Source organism: Erithacus rubecula, assembly GCF_903797595.1.
Source record: "Erithacus rubecula genome assembly, chromosome: 18".
Taxonomy (NCBI): domain Eukaryota; kingdom Metazoa; phylum Chordata; class Aves; order Passeriformes; family Muscicapidae; genus Erithacus; species Erithacus rubecula.
In genome coordinates, this window is record NC_136670.1 from 2,730,278 (window position 1) to 2,747,972 (window position 17,695).

Here is a 17,695-nt window from a genome sequence, read left to right on the forward strand (position 1 = left end):
CTGTTTTTCAGAAGTTATCTGGATGACAAACACAAAAGAAAATGAGGCTTGGGAGGTTTTACCCCAGCTAACCCAGTGCCAACAGATGTTTGAAGCTAAAGAAATAGCAAGGTTAGACATAAAATAAAATTCCTAACACAGGGCTGGGGAGGTTGGGATGATCCTCTCTGCCAGGGATCTGGGACTCTATAGCTGAGTCACATCCCAACAAGGAATAATCCTTTCTCTTTCCAGCCAGATTTTGCTCCTGACAGTTCTCCTTAATTGTAAATAAACTGAATGCACTTCTGAGGTTGAAAAGGGCCATTGCATGACCCAGAGGCTTCCCAAATATACCTAGGGCAACACTGATGAACCTAACCCATGGAGACATCCCTTCATCACTGCTGTGCCCAGGATCTGTTGAGGGTTGGACCCAGCCAGCTCATGAAAAGGTGCTGTGGAGGAGCAATGACAGCTTTGAATGTCACTTGGAAATCAGCACAAAGTGCTTTGGAGAAAAGAGTCAGGAGGATCATGGAATCCTAGAGTGGGTTTGGTGGGAAGGGGCCTTAAAACTCATCTTGTTCCAGGGACACCCTCCACTGTCCCAGCTGCTCCAAGCCCCATCCAACCTCTCCTTGGGCACTGCCAGGGATCCAGGGGCAGCCACAGCTGCTCTGGGCACCTGTGCCAGGGCCTGCCCACCCTCACAGGGAACAATTCCATCCCAATATCCCATCCAGCCCTGCCTCTGGCAGTGGGAAGCTGTTTCCCTTTGTCCCACCATTGCTTGCCCTGGATGAGGAGATCCAGATCATCTCTTTTCCTGACTTGTGAGCAGTCTTAAGACACAGGGAGCTGCAGCCCTGCAGATGTCTGGGAATGCTCCAGGTGATGCAGAGGGGACACTGAGGCTGCAAATCCCAGGGCAGCAGGAGCAGGAGGTGAGGGCACTGCTGGCACACCAGGCCTTACAATAAATGAGAATAATTCAGCTTTGGGCCCTGGCTGTCAGCAGCTCCTGTGCCTTTAGTAACAGGAGATGGCTCCTTCCTCAGCAGACACTATGATATTTTTCAGTGCACTAAGCACTTTCTGCAGCACTGATCTCTATCCATCTGAGTTCCTTGCTATAATCTACTCTAATAATTATCTGGAAGTCTCTGCATAATCTGTCTGGTTTTAGAATGACTTTTTTTTCCCCAGGAAGCTGTGATAAATCCATGAAATTCGATATTTCTGCTATGTCAAAGGCATGAAATGCATGAGCTTTGATCATGAATTGCATGGCCCTCTGCTTACAGTGTGGCACTCTAGCCAGATGTCACAGAGCTTGTTTTAGCAACAGAGAGCTCAGCCCCCACTGCTATGGGAACGATTCACCTGCTTCTGGAGTGCCCTGGGCTTTCTGCATGGGACCCAGGCAGTGGGATTTGCAGAGAGAATCCAATGTTTTCCCAGTTGATCCCTTAAGAAGTGATGCTTGTTTCTAGGGGAGTTCATTCTGGGATCTGTCCAGCACCTCTGGAAACTGGGATCTGTGTACCACAACCCTCCAAGCACCTTTAGCATTTTGCCCACAACACATGAAGTGACTTTTACAATCATGTCCTGACCATGTTCCTTCTTTCAGGCTGCCTGCAGAGGCTTGAGGGAGGAGCATGCAGAGGTCAGACCTATCCATGTCCCTGAGCCCCTCGGGCAGCAGACAGCAGCAATATTCTAATGGATCAGGCATTTATTTACTTCCCTAGGAGAAACAAATGTCTGTACAGCCTGTGCTCAGCCCAGCAGCTGTAAGTGCTCTGCTGGCACAGACTGGAGCTGTGCTCTGAAAAGCCTGGTTATTATTTCTGGTGAAAGCACCATGTTCCAGCACTCGAAGGAAATCAATACTCTGATTGGATCCAGCCTCCTTCCCAACCTGCCTCCACAGAACCCCAGGAATGCTCCACAGAGCACAACAGTGTCCAAACTGCCAGAGCTGAGCCAAGAGCAGTGGGTTGGGCACAGCTTGGAAATGATTTCCACACACTCCCTGTTCCCCAGCTTTGACTACCTGGACTATTCCATTTATTGGGGATTTCAAGCAGCATTAAAGGGACCTTCATGCTGGCACATTCATGCCAGAGTTTGTAGGGTATAGGGGAAGATCTGTGCAGATGCCAGTGGGGCTTTCCTGCATGGTGCAGGGGGATGGAGCACTGTGTGGCTCTTGGGAGGACTGAGGATTTGTGCACTCACCCCAGGAATGCTAAGGGTCCTGCTGGTAGAGACAATTCTGGGAGGTTGTGGCCTCAGTGCTAAGAGCAATTGCTTTAGGAACAGGACATTGTTTATCACAGAACCGCCAAAGTTGGAAGGGAACTTAAAGCCCATGTCAATCCACCTCCTGCCATAGGAGTGGATTCCTTCCACTCCTTCCACTATCCCAGGTTGCTCCAAGCCTCATCCAGCCTGGTCTTGGACATTTCCAGGGATCCAGGGGCAGCCACAGCTTCTCTGGTGCTTCTCTGGGCACCCTGTGCCAGGGCCTCCCCACTCTCACATATAATCTAAATTTCTTCTCTTTCAGTTTAAAGCCATTCCCCCTTGTCCTATCACTATTTGCCTTTGCCAGTTGTTCCCCAACTCTTTAATATGACTTTTTAAATACTGGAAGGTCACACTGAGGCCTGGCCTTATGGACATGGCTGCTTCCAAACCTCCAGGAACTCTGCTGGGGAGACTGCTCCAGAAAGAAATGTGTCTAACCCTTCCATGGAATGGAAATAAATTAAAAAAAAAAAAAAAAAAAAAAAAAAAAAAAGAGAAAAGAAAAAGGAAATCTTTTCATGTCCAATGAAGAATTTATCCATGATTTTTAAGCTACCTGCTTCCATAGCATCACTTCAGTGAGCCTGTAGAGATGAGGGAGCCTTGAGCTTCCCTGACACAACTGGCCATACATTTTAGGGCAGACACTGAGCTGTTGGTCCCTGTCACAGCCCAGATGTGCACTAGCAAGGAGCTGTTTGTCTACTGGCCTGCAGTGGTTGACCCCACACTCCCTGCTGGGGTAGTCGCTGTCCCACTCAGTGCTCCCTGGGGGGTTGGATGCACCAGGAGAACGGGGTCCAACACTGCTCTGAAACTCAGACGGAATGTGGGAGAAGTCCTGTGGGGTGCAGAGGAAAAGGAGGGTTACAGGAGCTTACAAAGCAGGAGAAATGCAGATTTAATAACAGTGCATAATCACATTAACAGGCATTGTCCCCAAAACCTGTCAGTTCAGAGCACAGGAGGAGCCCCAGGGACAGAGGGGGGTCCAAGCCCAGACCATGGTGTGAATACAGCAACACACCTGACATCCCTTCTCCCTGCTCCTTTTGTCAGGACCTCCCTCCTCGTGGGTGGGAATAGCTGTGGAGGGCACACAGCCCCAAAAGCCTTTGGGTTTTTTGTAGTCTGGCCAGCAAAGCCAGTGTCCAGTGCAGCTCAGCTCCTGTGCAGTCCTGAGATCCCCACCCCTGTGTTCAGGAACAAGGGACAGCCACACCAGCAACACTGTCCCCACCACTGGCAATTCAGCAGGGCTGCTTTATCTGAAAGCTGAACCATTTCCCCCATATTTTGGGGGTGCTTAATATCCATTAGGCAATGTATATAAATCAGAATCATGACATTTACCTGGAAAAGAACATGACTTTTCCCAAAATACCCAAATTAGGGCAATAAGGGGAGGTATTTTTTATTTTTGTATTTTATTCACAAACTATGTGCAATGAAGTTTCACAAAATGCTGCCCTCAGCAACAGCTCCTACCCCAGTGAGTGATTGTGAGGATCCCCTAAGATGCTATGAATTACAAAAGCCACTTTCACAGTGCAGAGCTAAAGCCCAATCCCTGTGCTGGAGAAGTCAGGATCATTTAGGTTGGAGAAGACCTCCAAGACCATGGAGTGCAGCCACTGACCCAGCACTGCCAAGCTCACTAAACCCTGTCCCCAAGTGCCACATTTACACATTTTTTAAATGCTTCCAGGAATGGTGACTCCACCACTTCTCTGCACAGCTGTTCCACTGCCTGATAATCATTTCAACAAAGACATTTTCCTTATTTTCAATTTAAGCAGGCTTTGGCCAACCTGAGGCCATTTCTTGTGCTGTCCCTGTTCCCAGAGCCTGACCCCTGTGGCTGTCCCCTCCTGTCAGAGAGCTGTGCAGAGCCACAAGGTCCCTCCTGAGCCTTCTTTTCTCCAGGCTGAGCCCCTTCCCCACCTCCCTCAGCCCCTCCTGGTGAGGTGCTCCCTTCTTTGGGAAGACACCATCAAGCACCCCAGCCCCAGGAGCCCTGCACGCACCTGCTGTCCGGGAGGGGAGGCGTTGATGGGGGGCTGTACCTGTAGTGCCATGGGGGGGGACAGGAGGGGCTGCTGGGGGACCTGCTGCATGCTGAGGGGCTGGCTGAGCAGAGAGCTCTGCGGGTGGTGCAAGGAGAGCTGCTGGTGGAGAGGGGGGCTGATCTGGAAGGAGGGAGGGGGGGAGGCACTGAGGCTGGGCAGCAGGGGCTTGGAGGGCAGGGTCCGGGACAGCCCGTGCGGGTGGCCACGGTAGCTCTGCAGCTCCGACGGGGACAGGAAGGAGCCCAGGCCGGGGTAGGGAGAGGAAGCCTGCGGAGGCATGGGGTACATGGGCTGCTTGGGGGGGATCATCTTGGAAGGGGGGGTGCTCTGGGCGCTTTTCGTCTCCCCCTGGTCGGCAGAGCTCTGTGGGGAAACAGAGAGGTGGTGAGGAAGGACAAGAGTAAATATGGATATCCATCCCGAGACATCCAACCCAAGATATCCCACACGAGACATCCGACCTGAAATATCCATCCCAAGACACCCAACCCAAGATATCCCTCCTGAGACATCCATCCTGAGACATCCATCCTGAGATACCCATCCTGAGACATCCAACCCTCCAACCCGAGATATCCATCCCAAGATATCCATCCCAAAACATCCATCCCAAGATATCCATCCCAAGATCTCCATCCTAACATATCCATCCCAAGACATCCATCCTGAGACATCCAACCCGAGATACCCATCCTGAGACATCCAACCCTCCAACCCGAGATATCCATCCCAAAACATCCATCCCAAGATATCCATCCCAAGATCTCCATCCTAAGATATCCATCCCAAGACATCCATCCTGAGACATCCAACCTGAGATATCCATCCCAAGATATCCATCCCTAACCCTAACCCTAACCCTAACCCTAACCCTTCCATCTGAGATACCCAGCTCACTGCTCTGAGTGGGTGACAAATACCTCCTGTTTCCAGTACAAATGGATCCACAACCCTCTGCTTTCCCCATCCTGTGCTCCCCTGCTGCCTGCTGGGTCTCTAATGCACGGGACAATCATGGCATCATTTTGGCAGCAAGGAGAGAAGGACAAGGGGAAATTTCCTTGGTTGGACAGTCAGGGTTTTGTCCTGTGATGAGCCCTGTGATGATAGTCCTGATCCTTTCTCACCCAGCAGCCAGGACCACACTGTGCTGCTTTGCGCAAAACAAAGTTTTGCAGAAGAAAAACTGGGGAAAAATAAAGCCATAGAGCACATGCCTACATGTGCTCCACGACTCCTACCCCACACTGCTGAGAGGCACGTTCAAGACAAGACCCTCAGAGGTTTCCAGAGGAGCCAACAAGAGTTTTAAAGCCTCAACAAGTCCTTCCCATCCCCTTTTTCTGCCCTTGCTGCTGTTCTGTTGAGAAGTTGGCAGCTAGCAGTCTGCAGAGGGGCTCTGAGCCTTTCTAGCTTCCCATCACCACAAGGATCCTGCAGAACACAGGTGATTTGGGAGATCACAGTACTTCCCAAGGCAGCTGAATGTGATGATCAGCTCTGAGGATGTGGTGCAGTACCAAGGAGAAGCTTTGAAGGGGGATAACTCCATACCTAAGGGCAGCATAATCCCTGAGCCAGGAAGATTTTGAGCTCCACAGGAGCCACCAGATTCCCAGACAATGCCTGTGTCCCCTCTCTGGAGGTGTGGAACAGGGCAAGCTGTGCAGTCCCTTGGGATGGGCATCCACATCCAGGATGGGCCCATCATTGCTCCCCAGTGTGGTCTTACAGCCTCTCTGAGTCTGAAATGCCCTGAAATGTCACTGTTGGGCACTGGAATGGCTCTCTGGTTTTGGCCTGGCTGCAGTGTGATAAGCACTCATGGGCTCACATCTCATCAACCCACAGTCATGGCTCTTACTCCGTAAAACTCCCTAAAAACTCTCTAAAAATCTGGTCTAGTTTGAGCACACAGAGGAGAAGCAACACCTGGGGTCCTGAGCAGGGGGGACAGCCCAAGAGCACAGAGCAGGGTGCAGCAGGATGCTGGTACCAGTGAGCCCAGCACTGGGTGTCACCTTCCCCTGGGACAGCCCCTGGTGTCATCTTGTCCTCCTGGCCCTCTTGCTCTACTCACACCCCAAAACCAGGTGAGAAACAGTGGGGACAGGCAGCAGAGACCCCTCCACCCCACACAGGGACCCTGGTGAAACCTGTCCTGCTGCTGAACCCATCCAAAGTGGGGTCTCACTGCAGGGTGCTGCCCTAACCATGCTGCAGAGCCCCTCTTTCAGCCCCTTGGGGAGGTGCTAATGCTGGTGTCAGTTCTGATATCACAGTTACACAACATTTCTGATAAACCTGCTCCTCCCTGGAGGCTCCTGTGAGTTTAACCCACCCATGAGCATGGCTGTACCTTGGAGACGAGGCTGGCCCTGTAGGCAGCCAGGGCTTTCAGGTACTCCTTCTTGGCAGCTTCTGTTTTCCTCTTGTATGCCTGAAAGGACCAAGGAATGGAGAATCATTAATAGAGGGAACAGGGGGCTGCTGGGCTTGGCTCACCCCACCTGCTCAGTGGAACCCCCTTCAATGGGGCTGTGTGCATGGAAAACACAATTCTGCGCGCAGAGGAGTTTATGTCAAACCAAGAAAATGAAGCTCCATGGCTTCATGGACCATGCTGGGATTTTTGGAGGCATCTCTGGTCAGAGTGGTAAGAGACACAGTCTGATTCTATAAGATGAACACAGTGAAATCCCTTCCCAACAGGAAACAAATAGTGATCCAGTCTCTTGGAAGAGCAAGACAAAAGCCCAAATCCTCAAATCTTTAAAGACCCTTCCAACTCAATCCATTCTAGGATTCTGTGATGATGACCAGCTTAAAAACATGTGGGACAGTCAGAATTCCTAAACTATCTGTTTGTTTTCTTGGATTTCCCAATATTAATCCTTTAGAGCTCAAAACTCCAGCTCTGCACCAGAGTCTGGACTGGGAGCTGCTTTCTGATCTCATAAAAGTATTTTTGCCTCATCTGATGACTTGGTGAGCTGGAGCTTGCAGGGAAACAGCAAATACCAGAAGAGTTTGGTTCCCTAACAAAAATAAGATTTGGAAGAGTGAATGATGGTCTATTTTTCCATCTTTCCCCATAATGAGAGATGCCTCTTGATCATGTCAGTGCTGGTCCCCTTCCTGCCTGGATTCTGGTCCTGCACATTGGAGGAGAAGACCTTCAATAAATAATGATGTGATCCAGCCTGTCCCCAGCAGTGAGTCCCTGCAGGGTTACACACATTAAACTGAGTGAGGGAGTATTTTAAAATGTAATAAAAAATTCAGGATGAAGGCAGAAACTCCCAGGAAAAACACCCCCCAACCCTCTTCTCCACTGGAAACCCAAAGCCTTCCTCAAGTGATGCACTGAAAGTTGATTTCAATTAGAACAGATTTGCATGGATTTAATTCATCTTTAAAACAAACAACAGCTTTCAGCAATTGAAACATTGAAGCCTCCTGGGCAGATTCTCTGCTGAGGATGATTTAGGATGGATATTGGGAAAAATTTCTTTATGGAAAGGGCTGCCCAGCCCTGGAACAGGTTGCCCAGGGAAGTGGTGGAGTCACCATTCCTGGAGGAGTTTAAAGGACCTACAGATGTGGCACTTGGGGACATGGTGGCCATGGCAGTGCTGGGCTGACAGCTGGACAGGATGCTCCTAAAGGTCATTTCCAACCAAAACAATTCCACAATTCTATGATTTAGGTCTGCAAATTTCCATGGTGGCAGACTCCCTCCCAGTGCTGACCTCTGAAGGGAGAGTAACCTTCCAGCAGTTGAACTGAGTGTGAGTTTAAAATCAGTACAGATAAATTCTATTAAAAATGGATTGAAAGCTTTATTTTCATTGCTAAATCACAGCCAGTCCTGTAATGAAACGTTTTGACTCGACACACTGGAGGTCTCAGATGGCAATTTTCTGAAATGGAGCATTTCCCTACATTTGTCTTTGGCTTTATGGTATTCAGGAAATATTATATTTGCTCCATTCAGAACAAAATTACTTTTCAAAATGTCAGCCTGAAGAAGAGTTTGCCTGTGAAAAGTAACTATTTCTTCAAACTGTATCAGTTCCCTTAATAAAAGCTATTACCTTTCCCTACAATCTCCACATCTTTTATTACAGAATCAAAGAGTGGTTTGGGTTGGAAGGGACCTTAAAGCTCATCCAGTTCCATCCTCCTGCCATGGGCAGGGACAGCTTCCACTGGAGCAGGCTTGTGCTCATCACAGCACCACAGAATTTATTGTGTTCAGCAGCAGACCTCGTGGATGCTCTAAAATGTGGTACCTGATGCCCTCACAGCAATGAAATAGGAATTCCTGTATCTCAGGCCAATGTTTAAGAGTGGCCACAGCTGGATGCTGATCCTTAGAGAACATATTTAATTATCTTTCTTCTATAACAGCAAAATACAACAGTGGTTTTACTTTTTTTTTTTTTTTTTTTTTTTTTTTTTTTTTTTTTTTTTTTTTTTTTTTCCCAGGATGATGGGAAAACAAAGTATTCAGAGCTATGCAGAAACAAATTTAATTATTAGCAAGCCTTGCCTGGAGAAAAACATGCAATTTCTGGACAGTGAGAGGACAGGTAAACCTAAATGCAAATAAATAAATAACCAATAAAGTCTGTGCCAATCTTCAGCCTCCAGCACTCGCTTTTCCTGCTAAACCCTTTTCTTTATGCCACTCTTCATCTGTTCTTGTCTCTTTCAGAGCACGTGGATCCCCTGGTATTGAGATGTGCTGCTGGGTGGGCTCTGGGGCAGCAGGACTGGGGAGGGGCAGCCAAGGGCTCATTCTGCTGAAAGGAGAGGGGATTGCTCAGGCAGGAACCTCTGTCCTCCCTGGGCCAGCCCTGGCTGGAGCCTGACCAGAAGGGTGATGGATGGGATGAGCTTGAGGATTGTGCTCTCTGATGGTTCTCTAGTGAACTGGAAGTTCTGGAAGATTCCTGGTGGATTATCTGGATTTTGATCATAGAATTCCACTTTGGGTTTTTTAATCATAGAATCCCAGAATGGTTTGGGTTGAAGGGAGCATTCTGATCCACCCCTGCCATGGGCAAGGACACCTTCCACTGTCCCAGGCTGTCCCCAGCCCTGTCCAACCTGGCCTTGGACACTTCCAGGGATCCAGGGGCAGCCACAGCTGCTCTGGGCACCCTGTGCCACCACCCTCATTGTAAAGAGCCATCCCTGAGGGTCTCCTGCTGGGGATTTTGCAGTCCTGCCCTGCACCCACACAGGGCTTCTTCATCAAGGACACTGAGCTGCCTGTCCCCTGGGAATCACCATGCTGACGTGGGATCTCAACAAAGCTCCTCACAAATCCTCTGTGTAAAGGCAGCTCTAGTGCAGCATTTATAACCTTTAAAATTTTAATTTAAACATTGACAAAACCATGTTACTTTCTAATTAAATCCCATTTCCTCCCAGGGATTTTAATTTTGAAGTAATTTATCAGATTTAAGGATCCTCAAAACATTTTGCATGTTTTTCTTCCTAACCTGCCATGCCCACTGATTTATTTTCCTTATTCATTAGCAGGAGGATTCATTAGTCATTAAGTGAGTGGGTGGGTTGGGGGGGGGTAAGGAAGTAAAAATGGTTAGTGATTATGAAAACAAAAAAATCAGAGCTGTAAGAAGCATATGTTGGGATCGTAATCCTGACACCTCTGTGTCTCAGCAAAGCAGCCAGTAATTGTACCATAATGAAATGTTCTTGTTTGATAACAAGTTAATTAGAGAAGACAATTACCGCCAACCCCGCTGCCGCCCACGAGCGGCTCCGAGTCGCGCAGGCACCGAGCCACAGCCAGAGCTGCTCCTGTAACCTCTGCATCCCAGCCCCCTGCTCCAGCTGGAGTGCTGCTCCCAGCCTGGCAACGAGGGGAACAGCTCCAACTCACCCCCAAAAAATCAAGGGGTGCACCGACCCCAGGTGGGAATGTCTCTGTGTGTTGGTTGGTGTGCCCAGCAATGTGTATCTGTCCCCATCTGCTGCAGCCGGGTGGGGCAGTGCCCCTGATCTCCTGGCACATATTATCTGCTAATGGGCCATCTTTAAACCAGCTGGGGCAATCATCTTTATCTTTCCACAGCCCATCCTCCCTCCAGGAGATATCATCTGCTGCTGGCCCATTGAGTCCCAGTGCATGACTGATAAAATTCCATCATCCCACTGGGAGATGCTCCAGCCAGGGGAGGAGCCAAGCCTTTCCTACCCAGAGAAAAACTGAGATTTTGGACACCAAGGTACCTTCTTTCCACTGGATTCCAGAGGAAAGCCAGACCTTTCCATATCATCCCTGGACCTTCAAAGGAAAACTGCACCTTCTCCAGGAGCACTGCTCCAGCTGAACCACATCTGCCACTGCAGGAGGATGCAGCCACCATTGAATGGGACTGCTGCCACCACCCTGACTGACTGACAGGTGTCAGCTTGGATTCTGACTCTGGCAGTGTTTTGGGATTGTTCTTTGTAATACTGCATTTCTATTTTAATTTTCCTAGTAAAGAATTGTTATTCCTAATTCTCCTATCTTTGCCTGAGAGCCCCTTAATTTCAAAATTACAATAATAATTTGGAGGGAGGGGTTTACATTCTCCATTTCAAAGAGAGGCTCCTGCCTTTATTGGCAGACACCTGTCCTCCAAACCAGGACACTCTGCTGCAATCCCAGATGGAGTTTGGGGTATTTTGCTTCAAAACCCTAAAACATCAGGAGAGGAGAGATGGGAAGTTCGGGAAAGGTCTCCAGGAGGAAAGACCAAGAGGAGCCACCACAATGTAGCAAAGGAGGCATGGGAGTGATCCTCTGCATGTAGGAAAAGAGGCAAAATAGGCTTAAATTGCACCAAGGGAAATGTTTGGTAAGCACAGGGAGGCCTTGGGAGCAGGAAGGATAATTAAGCACGGGAGGACATTGCCTGGGGAGATGTGTAATCTGCACCACGAGGGTTTAAGAACAGATTAGGAACACATCCATCAGGAATGGCTTAAGTAGAGATGATCCTGACTTCAGGCATCACTATGGTCTGGTTGACCTCTTAAGTCCTTCCTTTACCTCCTTTTTATGATTCCATGACTGTTTTTTTTTTTTTCTTCTTCCAAATGTGTAAATTTGGTTTTTATTCTGCTTGTAAATCTGCAGGGTTTTTCTTGTAACTATGATACACTTTCCTGCAAGATATGTCTTGAGATCACCATAACTTATGGCTTATGCACAAGATGACTCAAAGCACATCCTCCCCACCACATTCACCCTTCTCTCCACACATCCTTACCACAGCCACTGGAAAGGCAAATAGGAAACATGGACACATTATCCTTGCTCCTTCCCAGCTCCTCCTTTTCCTCCTCCTTTCCCTCTCTGTACTCCCTTCCTGGGCAAGATTTATTCTGTCCCTCCCACCATTAAAACCAACTAACCCAAGCTACACTTTCAGAGTAAAACTGTGGTGTGGATTGTAAGTCTTGAGGTCAACACCCCTGAGGATGCCTGCAGGGAAGACCCTGGCTGTGGGGACTATTTGTGTGGTTTCAGGAGAGTTCCTGCTTCATCCAGGTGGAGACAGGTGAAGCAATTCCTTTGGAGAAAGAATGGAAGAGCTTGTAATGAAGCAGGAATTGCCAGTGGTTAAAGCATCCTGAGAGATTTTGCTCTCCACTGCCTCGACTTCATGGGCTGGAAGTCATCCCTCCCTCCATGTGAGGCCCCAAACCTATTCCCAGGACAATCCACTGAAGATTCCAAAGAGAACAGGAGGGTCACAAATCCAAACCCTAACCTCCAATGAAAACCACACATCATTCCTGTCCAAACCTATGATCTTGCTCTCCAAGTAGAAAGGTACCACACATGGAGCTGCTGTCAAGAGCAATTTACCCTTCATATTCTCCCCATCATTACCCTGCCCTCCACCAGACCTTTCCTGAAGCCTTTTTTGGGATTGGTGCTTTGATCCCTCTCTGGTGCATGGCTTTTCTTGATGCCCAGAAGATGCTGAAACCTCCTTCCAGGCCAGGGCAACAAGGCTTGGCCCTTCCAGCCCTCCCTGCCAGGGTTCTGGGGCTGCAGGAGGGAAGTGCATCCTGTTGTGGCTGCAGTGCTGACAGCCTGGTACAAAGCTGGAATTGGGCAGTTTGTAGCATGGCTGTTCTGTGGGATCTCTTCCATAAAACAACTTTACAGCTGGCCCACGATGCCTCTGTGCCACCAGGGACACCTGCATTGTCCTGTCAGCAGCTGGTGGATCAGGTTGAAGAAGCAGATGGATCTGATTAAATGGGTGATCTATTGCTTTCTGCTGAGCAGGCAATTCTGCTGGGTAATTTACCCCTGGAGTGTGACTTTATCCCTGGAGCTGTGTTGCTCTCTAGGCTGTGCATTTGTGTAGGAAAATCCCATTTGTATTTGGCCAAGGAGTCACTCAGCATTACTGAACTGGTCCTGGTGAAGCATGAGCAAGAACTAATCTCTGGGGACCTCTGTGTCCCCAGAGTCAAAAGCTCAACTGAAAATGCTGGTTTTGCCCAATCTTTGCTCATTTCAGATGGCAAGGGTTTACCCAGCAGATTGCTCAGGAGCTCCTTGGCTCCTCTGCTCCCCATTTCCAGGGTCCATGGTGGAAACACCAGCCTAGCTCTTGTGGCTGGATTTGCTGACAAAAAGAAGCTGGCTCCAAAGACTTCTGCAACTGCCACCTTGGCATTGAGCTCAGTGGTCTCCATCCTTGCTTGGCTCCAACCCAACCTCCTCTTCACCAAAATACTGCAGGGGACAGGGAGGTGCACACAGAGGAAAGGACAGAAATTGGCAGAGTGGATCCCACCACTTCTCAGGAGAGTGTCCAGCCTCATCACCCCAGGAAATGAATCCCCCTGTGGGAGGACAGGCACCGGGGCTGCTGTCACCTGCTCTCCAGCAGCCCTGCCCATGGTGGCCCTGTGGAAGCAGCAGGGGCAGTGGGTGGCACAGACTGGGACCAGGCTGCCTGTGCCAGGGGAAAATCCTCCTTGGGAATTAGCAGAGCTCACTCCAATCTAAGGCTGAAATTCTTCTAATTTCTGTCAAATCAGGTAGCCCTTTGAAACCTTGCTGGGGAGCACTGCTTGAGATCTGCTAATGGCAAAAACTCCCACCGAGGCACAGGATTCTGGAGCTGGGACCTGGAGCTGCAGGGGGATTCCTCTGCCAGGTACCCCAGTGGATGCTAATGGCTGAATTAGCATTTCACTCTGAAGCAAAGTCGAAGTTATCTCTACAGGAACAGCTGCTAAACTATTTGCAAAGTTCAAAGAGGATGTATTATTTTTTTTTTTAGTCACATTCTTTAGATTCCTGTGTAAGCTCCTTAGGAAGGGCCAGCTGTTGAAGAATGAAGATTACAACGTCCTGCTAAGGCAGTGCTGGGGATAGTCAAGGTATTGCTATTTATTCCTACTCTACAGCCACACTGGAAGGGGTTAAAATGGGGAAGAAAATGGTGCTTTGGTGAACAGGTGTCCTTGAGCAGTACCCAAGGACACGGAGATTGCTAATCCTGTATTCCACAGCATGATCAAATCACCAGGCAACAGATATAAATAAAAAAGGCAGGAAATAAGGAAATTTAGATACAAGTGTGTCAGAGGGAAAATGAAGATTCATTGTGAAGAGGCTGAGAAGAGAAGAGGAAGAAGGAACAAAATGACAAAGCCACAAATGATAAACCAGTAAGAACAAAAGAAAGGGGGGAGAAAAAAGCCTCTCTGTGAAATGCATGTCTGTGACAGCAGCAGCCAAATCAAAGATGCTGCTAGATTATATGGTTTCTTGCATAATATGCATTCTGGTTCCCTCTGTGTTTGTCTTTCAGCTGGTGCACAGGGAAAAAAAAAAGCATATCTGAAATGGGACGTGAGCAACCTTTATTTTCCTTGTTTCATCAGGAGGAGAAAGCAAATTTGCTTTGTGGGAGCAGCAGCACCTGCTCAATGGCAAATAAATAGCTCCAGCTTTGATATTACAGTGCATATAATCATTAGCAGCACAAATGGCAGAGGATTAACCCTCTGTGTGCTGGCCAGGGATACCTGGTAAAGGGCTGGCACATCACTGTTGCCAACAGAAATGCTCCAGGAGGTGTCTGTGGGGCTCTGGAGGGGGCACAGGACCCCAGGCACTGGCTGGCATGGCTACAAGCCACCAGCACTGGGCTTCCCTCAGCCCTTTGGCCCTGGCACAGGGTCCACCACATCTGTGTGCACCCCTGTGTGCAGGAAGGAGCTGGCAGGGAGGGATGGACACGGGGCAGGCACAGCAGGAACGTGCCAGGGGCTGCTCACATGTGGGGGAATCATGAAATGCTCTGGAGCTTCCCTGGAGCCCCTCCCTGGCTGCTCCCTGCCTGCTGCTTTTCCACAGGGTGGGGACCAAAACACCCTCAGGACCTGCACTGGAAGGCACAGGATAAAGTTGGCAAACCTTCTCTGAAGCAGAAACTGCAGTGATGTGAAGAGCTGCTCAGTAACGTGGTGGGGCTGGGGTCTGCAGCTCTGGGGATCCAAGTGTGGGATCAGCTCCAGAGCAGATCCTCAAATCCACCCTTCCTCAAGCCAGGAAGAGGGCAACTGCTCTCTGACTAAAACCTTGGTTGTAATTGTGTCCAAATACCCAGATGTGACTCTTGCTTGCCTGTTGTGCCAGCTCTGAGCTGGCTTTTCTCCAGGCTGTCCTCTGCACTGCCTTCTGCAGTGAGGACATGAACTGTTGTGAACAAAGCTAAAAGCAGTGTTCCTGATGAAACACTTCCCTTCTCCAGCTTTTCCACCCCCTGCCAGAGCACAATCCTGCTGACCCACAGCCTGCTGCAGCCACGTGGCCAGCTGGACTCCCAGGTTGCAGCAGGATTTTGGCCACTGATTTTGGCTGTGCTGCTCAGACACCATCCCCTCTCCAGATGTGCCAGGAGAACACCTGGAATGCCTGCTTGGCTTCACAGGGAATGTGTGCACCACATCCTGGGCAGGAAACACCTACAGGACAGCCCAGGCACTTGTTTTCACATATTGAAGGCATTTAAAATTTTTCTTTTCCTTTTCCCCTTTCCATGGCATTGCCTCATGAATCTAAAAAAAGCTTCACCAGGGATGTTGGCAGAGGAAAGCAAACAGGGGCTAAATAAACTCTCCTCCAGCCAGACACTTCCAGAGTGAAACGTGCCACATCACACAAACCAGCCACAGGGTCCCAGAGCCAAAGAGAAATTGTGTCCCTCCAGCCAGAGTTCTGGGCAGGCTGGTAACTGTTGTGGGAGAGAATTATCCAGCTGGAGACAAAGCCAGGAAGTTAATATTTAAGCATTCAGACAAGGAACAAATGACTTAATTAAATCAATTACAGAGGGAGAAATGGAGCCACTTAGAAAGCGTGAGTGAAGAGTGGGGAGGCTGCAGGAGCTCAGGAGGGAGGGAGGAGGGAGAGTTACAGGGCAGATAGAGGGGCTGGGTTAAAGAGGAGGGAGAGTTACAGGGCAGATAGAGGGGCTGGTTCAAAGAGGAGGGAGAGTTACAGGGCAGATAGAGGGGCTGGTTCAAAGAGGAGGGAGAGTTACAGGGCAGATAGAGGGGCTGGGTTAAAGAGGAGGGAGAGTTACAGGGCAGATAGAGGGGCTGGGTTAAAGAGGAGGGAGAGTTACAGGGCAGATAGAGGGGCTGGGTTAAAGAGGAGGGAGAGTTACAGGGCAGATAGAGGGGCTGGTTCAAGGAGGAGGGAGAGTTACAGGGCAGATAAAGGGGCTGGGTTAATCCCTGCTGGTAATGAAGAGCTGAGTGTTTGCACTGTGCTGAGTCAGGGTCACAGCAGCAGTGCTCCCAACCTGAGCCACACTGCCCAAACTGGGGCAACATTTGCAGCCTGGTGGAGAAAAGGAGGGGCAGACTGAGATGCTGGGGGGATGCAAGCAGGACAAAGAGGTGACATTAAGCTTTTCCACATTCCTGAGCCTCCCACATCCTGAAGCAACAGCACAAACCCAGCCTCTATCCTGCATTATCCCAGGGTTGGGGTTACCCTCCTGTCCTTCCTCCCCTCTTCAGATGAGGAATTTCTGCCTGCATGGTCCTACAGTGATCTACCCAAAGAGGAGAAAAGGGAACAGCAAAAGGGCTTTCATCCCTGAAGATCCTCTGCTCTTACTCCTGACTCGGTGTGGGGTGCAAATCGAGGTTATTTCCCATATAACTTCCAGTTAAATGACTTTTCTCCCCTCCTGCTCTCTCCCCTGATGAAGCTGCTTCCAGTGCTGGCCATGGACACCCAGCTGGAGCAGTGGCCAGGCTCCAGGAGTGCTCCCAGCTAAAGCCTGTTTGGGTCCAGGACACATCACACACGGTGTCAGATCTCACTCTGCCTGATAAAAAGCCATCCTTGCTCCAGCAAGTGTTCCCTGGGGCTCTCTCAACAGGCAACGAGCAATTACAGGCTTTTGTAACTGACTCAGCAGCAAGCAAAGAGGGAAAGCAGAACCTGGAATTCTCCGTGTGAAGCAGACAGAAAGTGGCTGACAGCTTTGGGGCAGCAAGGTTTCTTCTGTGAGACCACTTCAGACATCTCCTTCTGAAGCTTTTAAAGCCTGAATGCTGGATTTGAAGCCAGCAGTACAGGGAGTTAATAGTGTTTCACTGGTTGGCTGTCACTCCTTGTAAGTAAATAAGCAAATACAAACCCATCTCCCATCTCAAGCTGTAAAACTCCACGGCAGGGAAAGGCCACTGATGGCTGTGCAGAGTAGGAGCTTATCAAGAATAATTAGTTGTCATAAAAATTTGCTCTTCCCTTCTCAACAACAGCAATTTTGTACAGCACTGCTCCTAAAAACAGCCTCTGTTCCTGCACTTCAGCCTGTGGAAGCTCCTGGCCATGCCTGGGGAGATGCCCTGCACCGTGGAAATACACATTTCAACAGCTGAAATACAAAAATAAATAACTCAGTAACTCACCTGCTTTTGTTCTTCTCCCAGACTGTCCCACATTGATGCCACGATTTTTGACACGTCCCCAAAGGTGGCATTGGGGTTTTGCCCCTTGATGGCTGCTTGTGTGTCTCTGAAAAACAGGGCATAGGCTGACACAGGCTTCTGGGGCTCATTTGGGTCCTTCTTTTTCTTCTTCTTTTGGCTTTTGGGCTTTTTGCCCAGGTCTGTTGAGGGTCTTTTCTCTCCAGTAGCCTGCAAAACCAAGAAATGAACCTTAGCAGTCAGCTGGGAGTGGTCTGATACAAGCTCCTGCTACAGCTACTGAGCCAAGGAGGTGAGAGAGGGAATGAGGAGATGTC

The 17,695-nt window shown here is 49.4% G+C and overlaps 2 protein-coding genes across 3 annotated transcripts in view; both read right to left on the minus strand.

The window, feature by feature from the left end:
• CBFA2T2 (CBFA2/RUNX1 partner transcriptional co-repressor 2) overlaps nt 1-17,695 on the minus strand; it is a 264,258-nt gene that overhangs the window by 129,379 nt on the left and 117,184 nt on the right. The gene's annotated exons all lie outside the window — the stretch shown is intronic.
• Nucleotides 1-17,695, minus strand: part of TOX2 (TOX high mobility group box family member 2) — a 153,678-nt gene that overhangs the window by 5,077 nt on the left and 130,906 nt on the right. Inside the window, exons 5-8 of one of the 2 annotated variants that reach the window (XM_079322014.1) lie at nt 17,361-17,588; nt 6,727-6,807; nt 4,326-4,730; nt 3,009-3,139 (exon numbers count right to left, since the gene is read on the minus strand). In XM_079322014.1, the coding sequence (XP_079178140.1) occupies nt 3,009-3,139; nt 4,326-4,730; nt 6,727-6,807; nt 17,361-17,588 (845 nt within the window). Of the gene's footprint in view, nt 1-2,830; nt 3,140-4,325; nt 4,731-6,726; nt 6,808-17,360; nt 17,589-17,695 lie in introns of those variants that run through there. The other variant, XM_079322013.1, reaches the window with a different exon arrangement.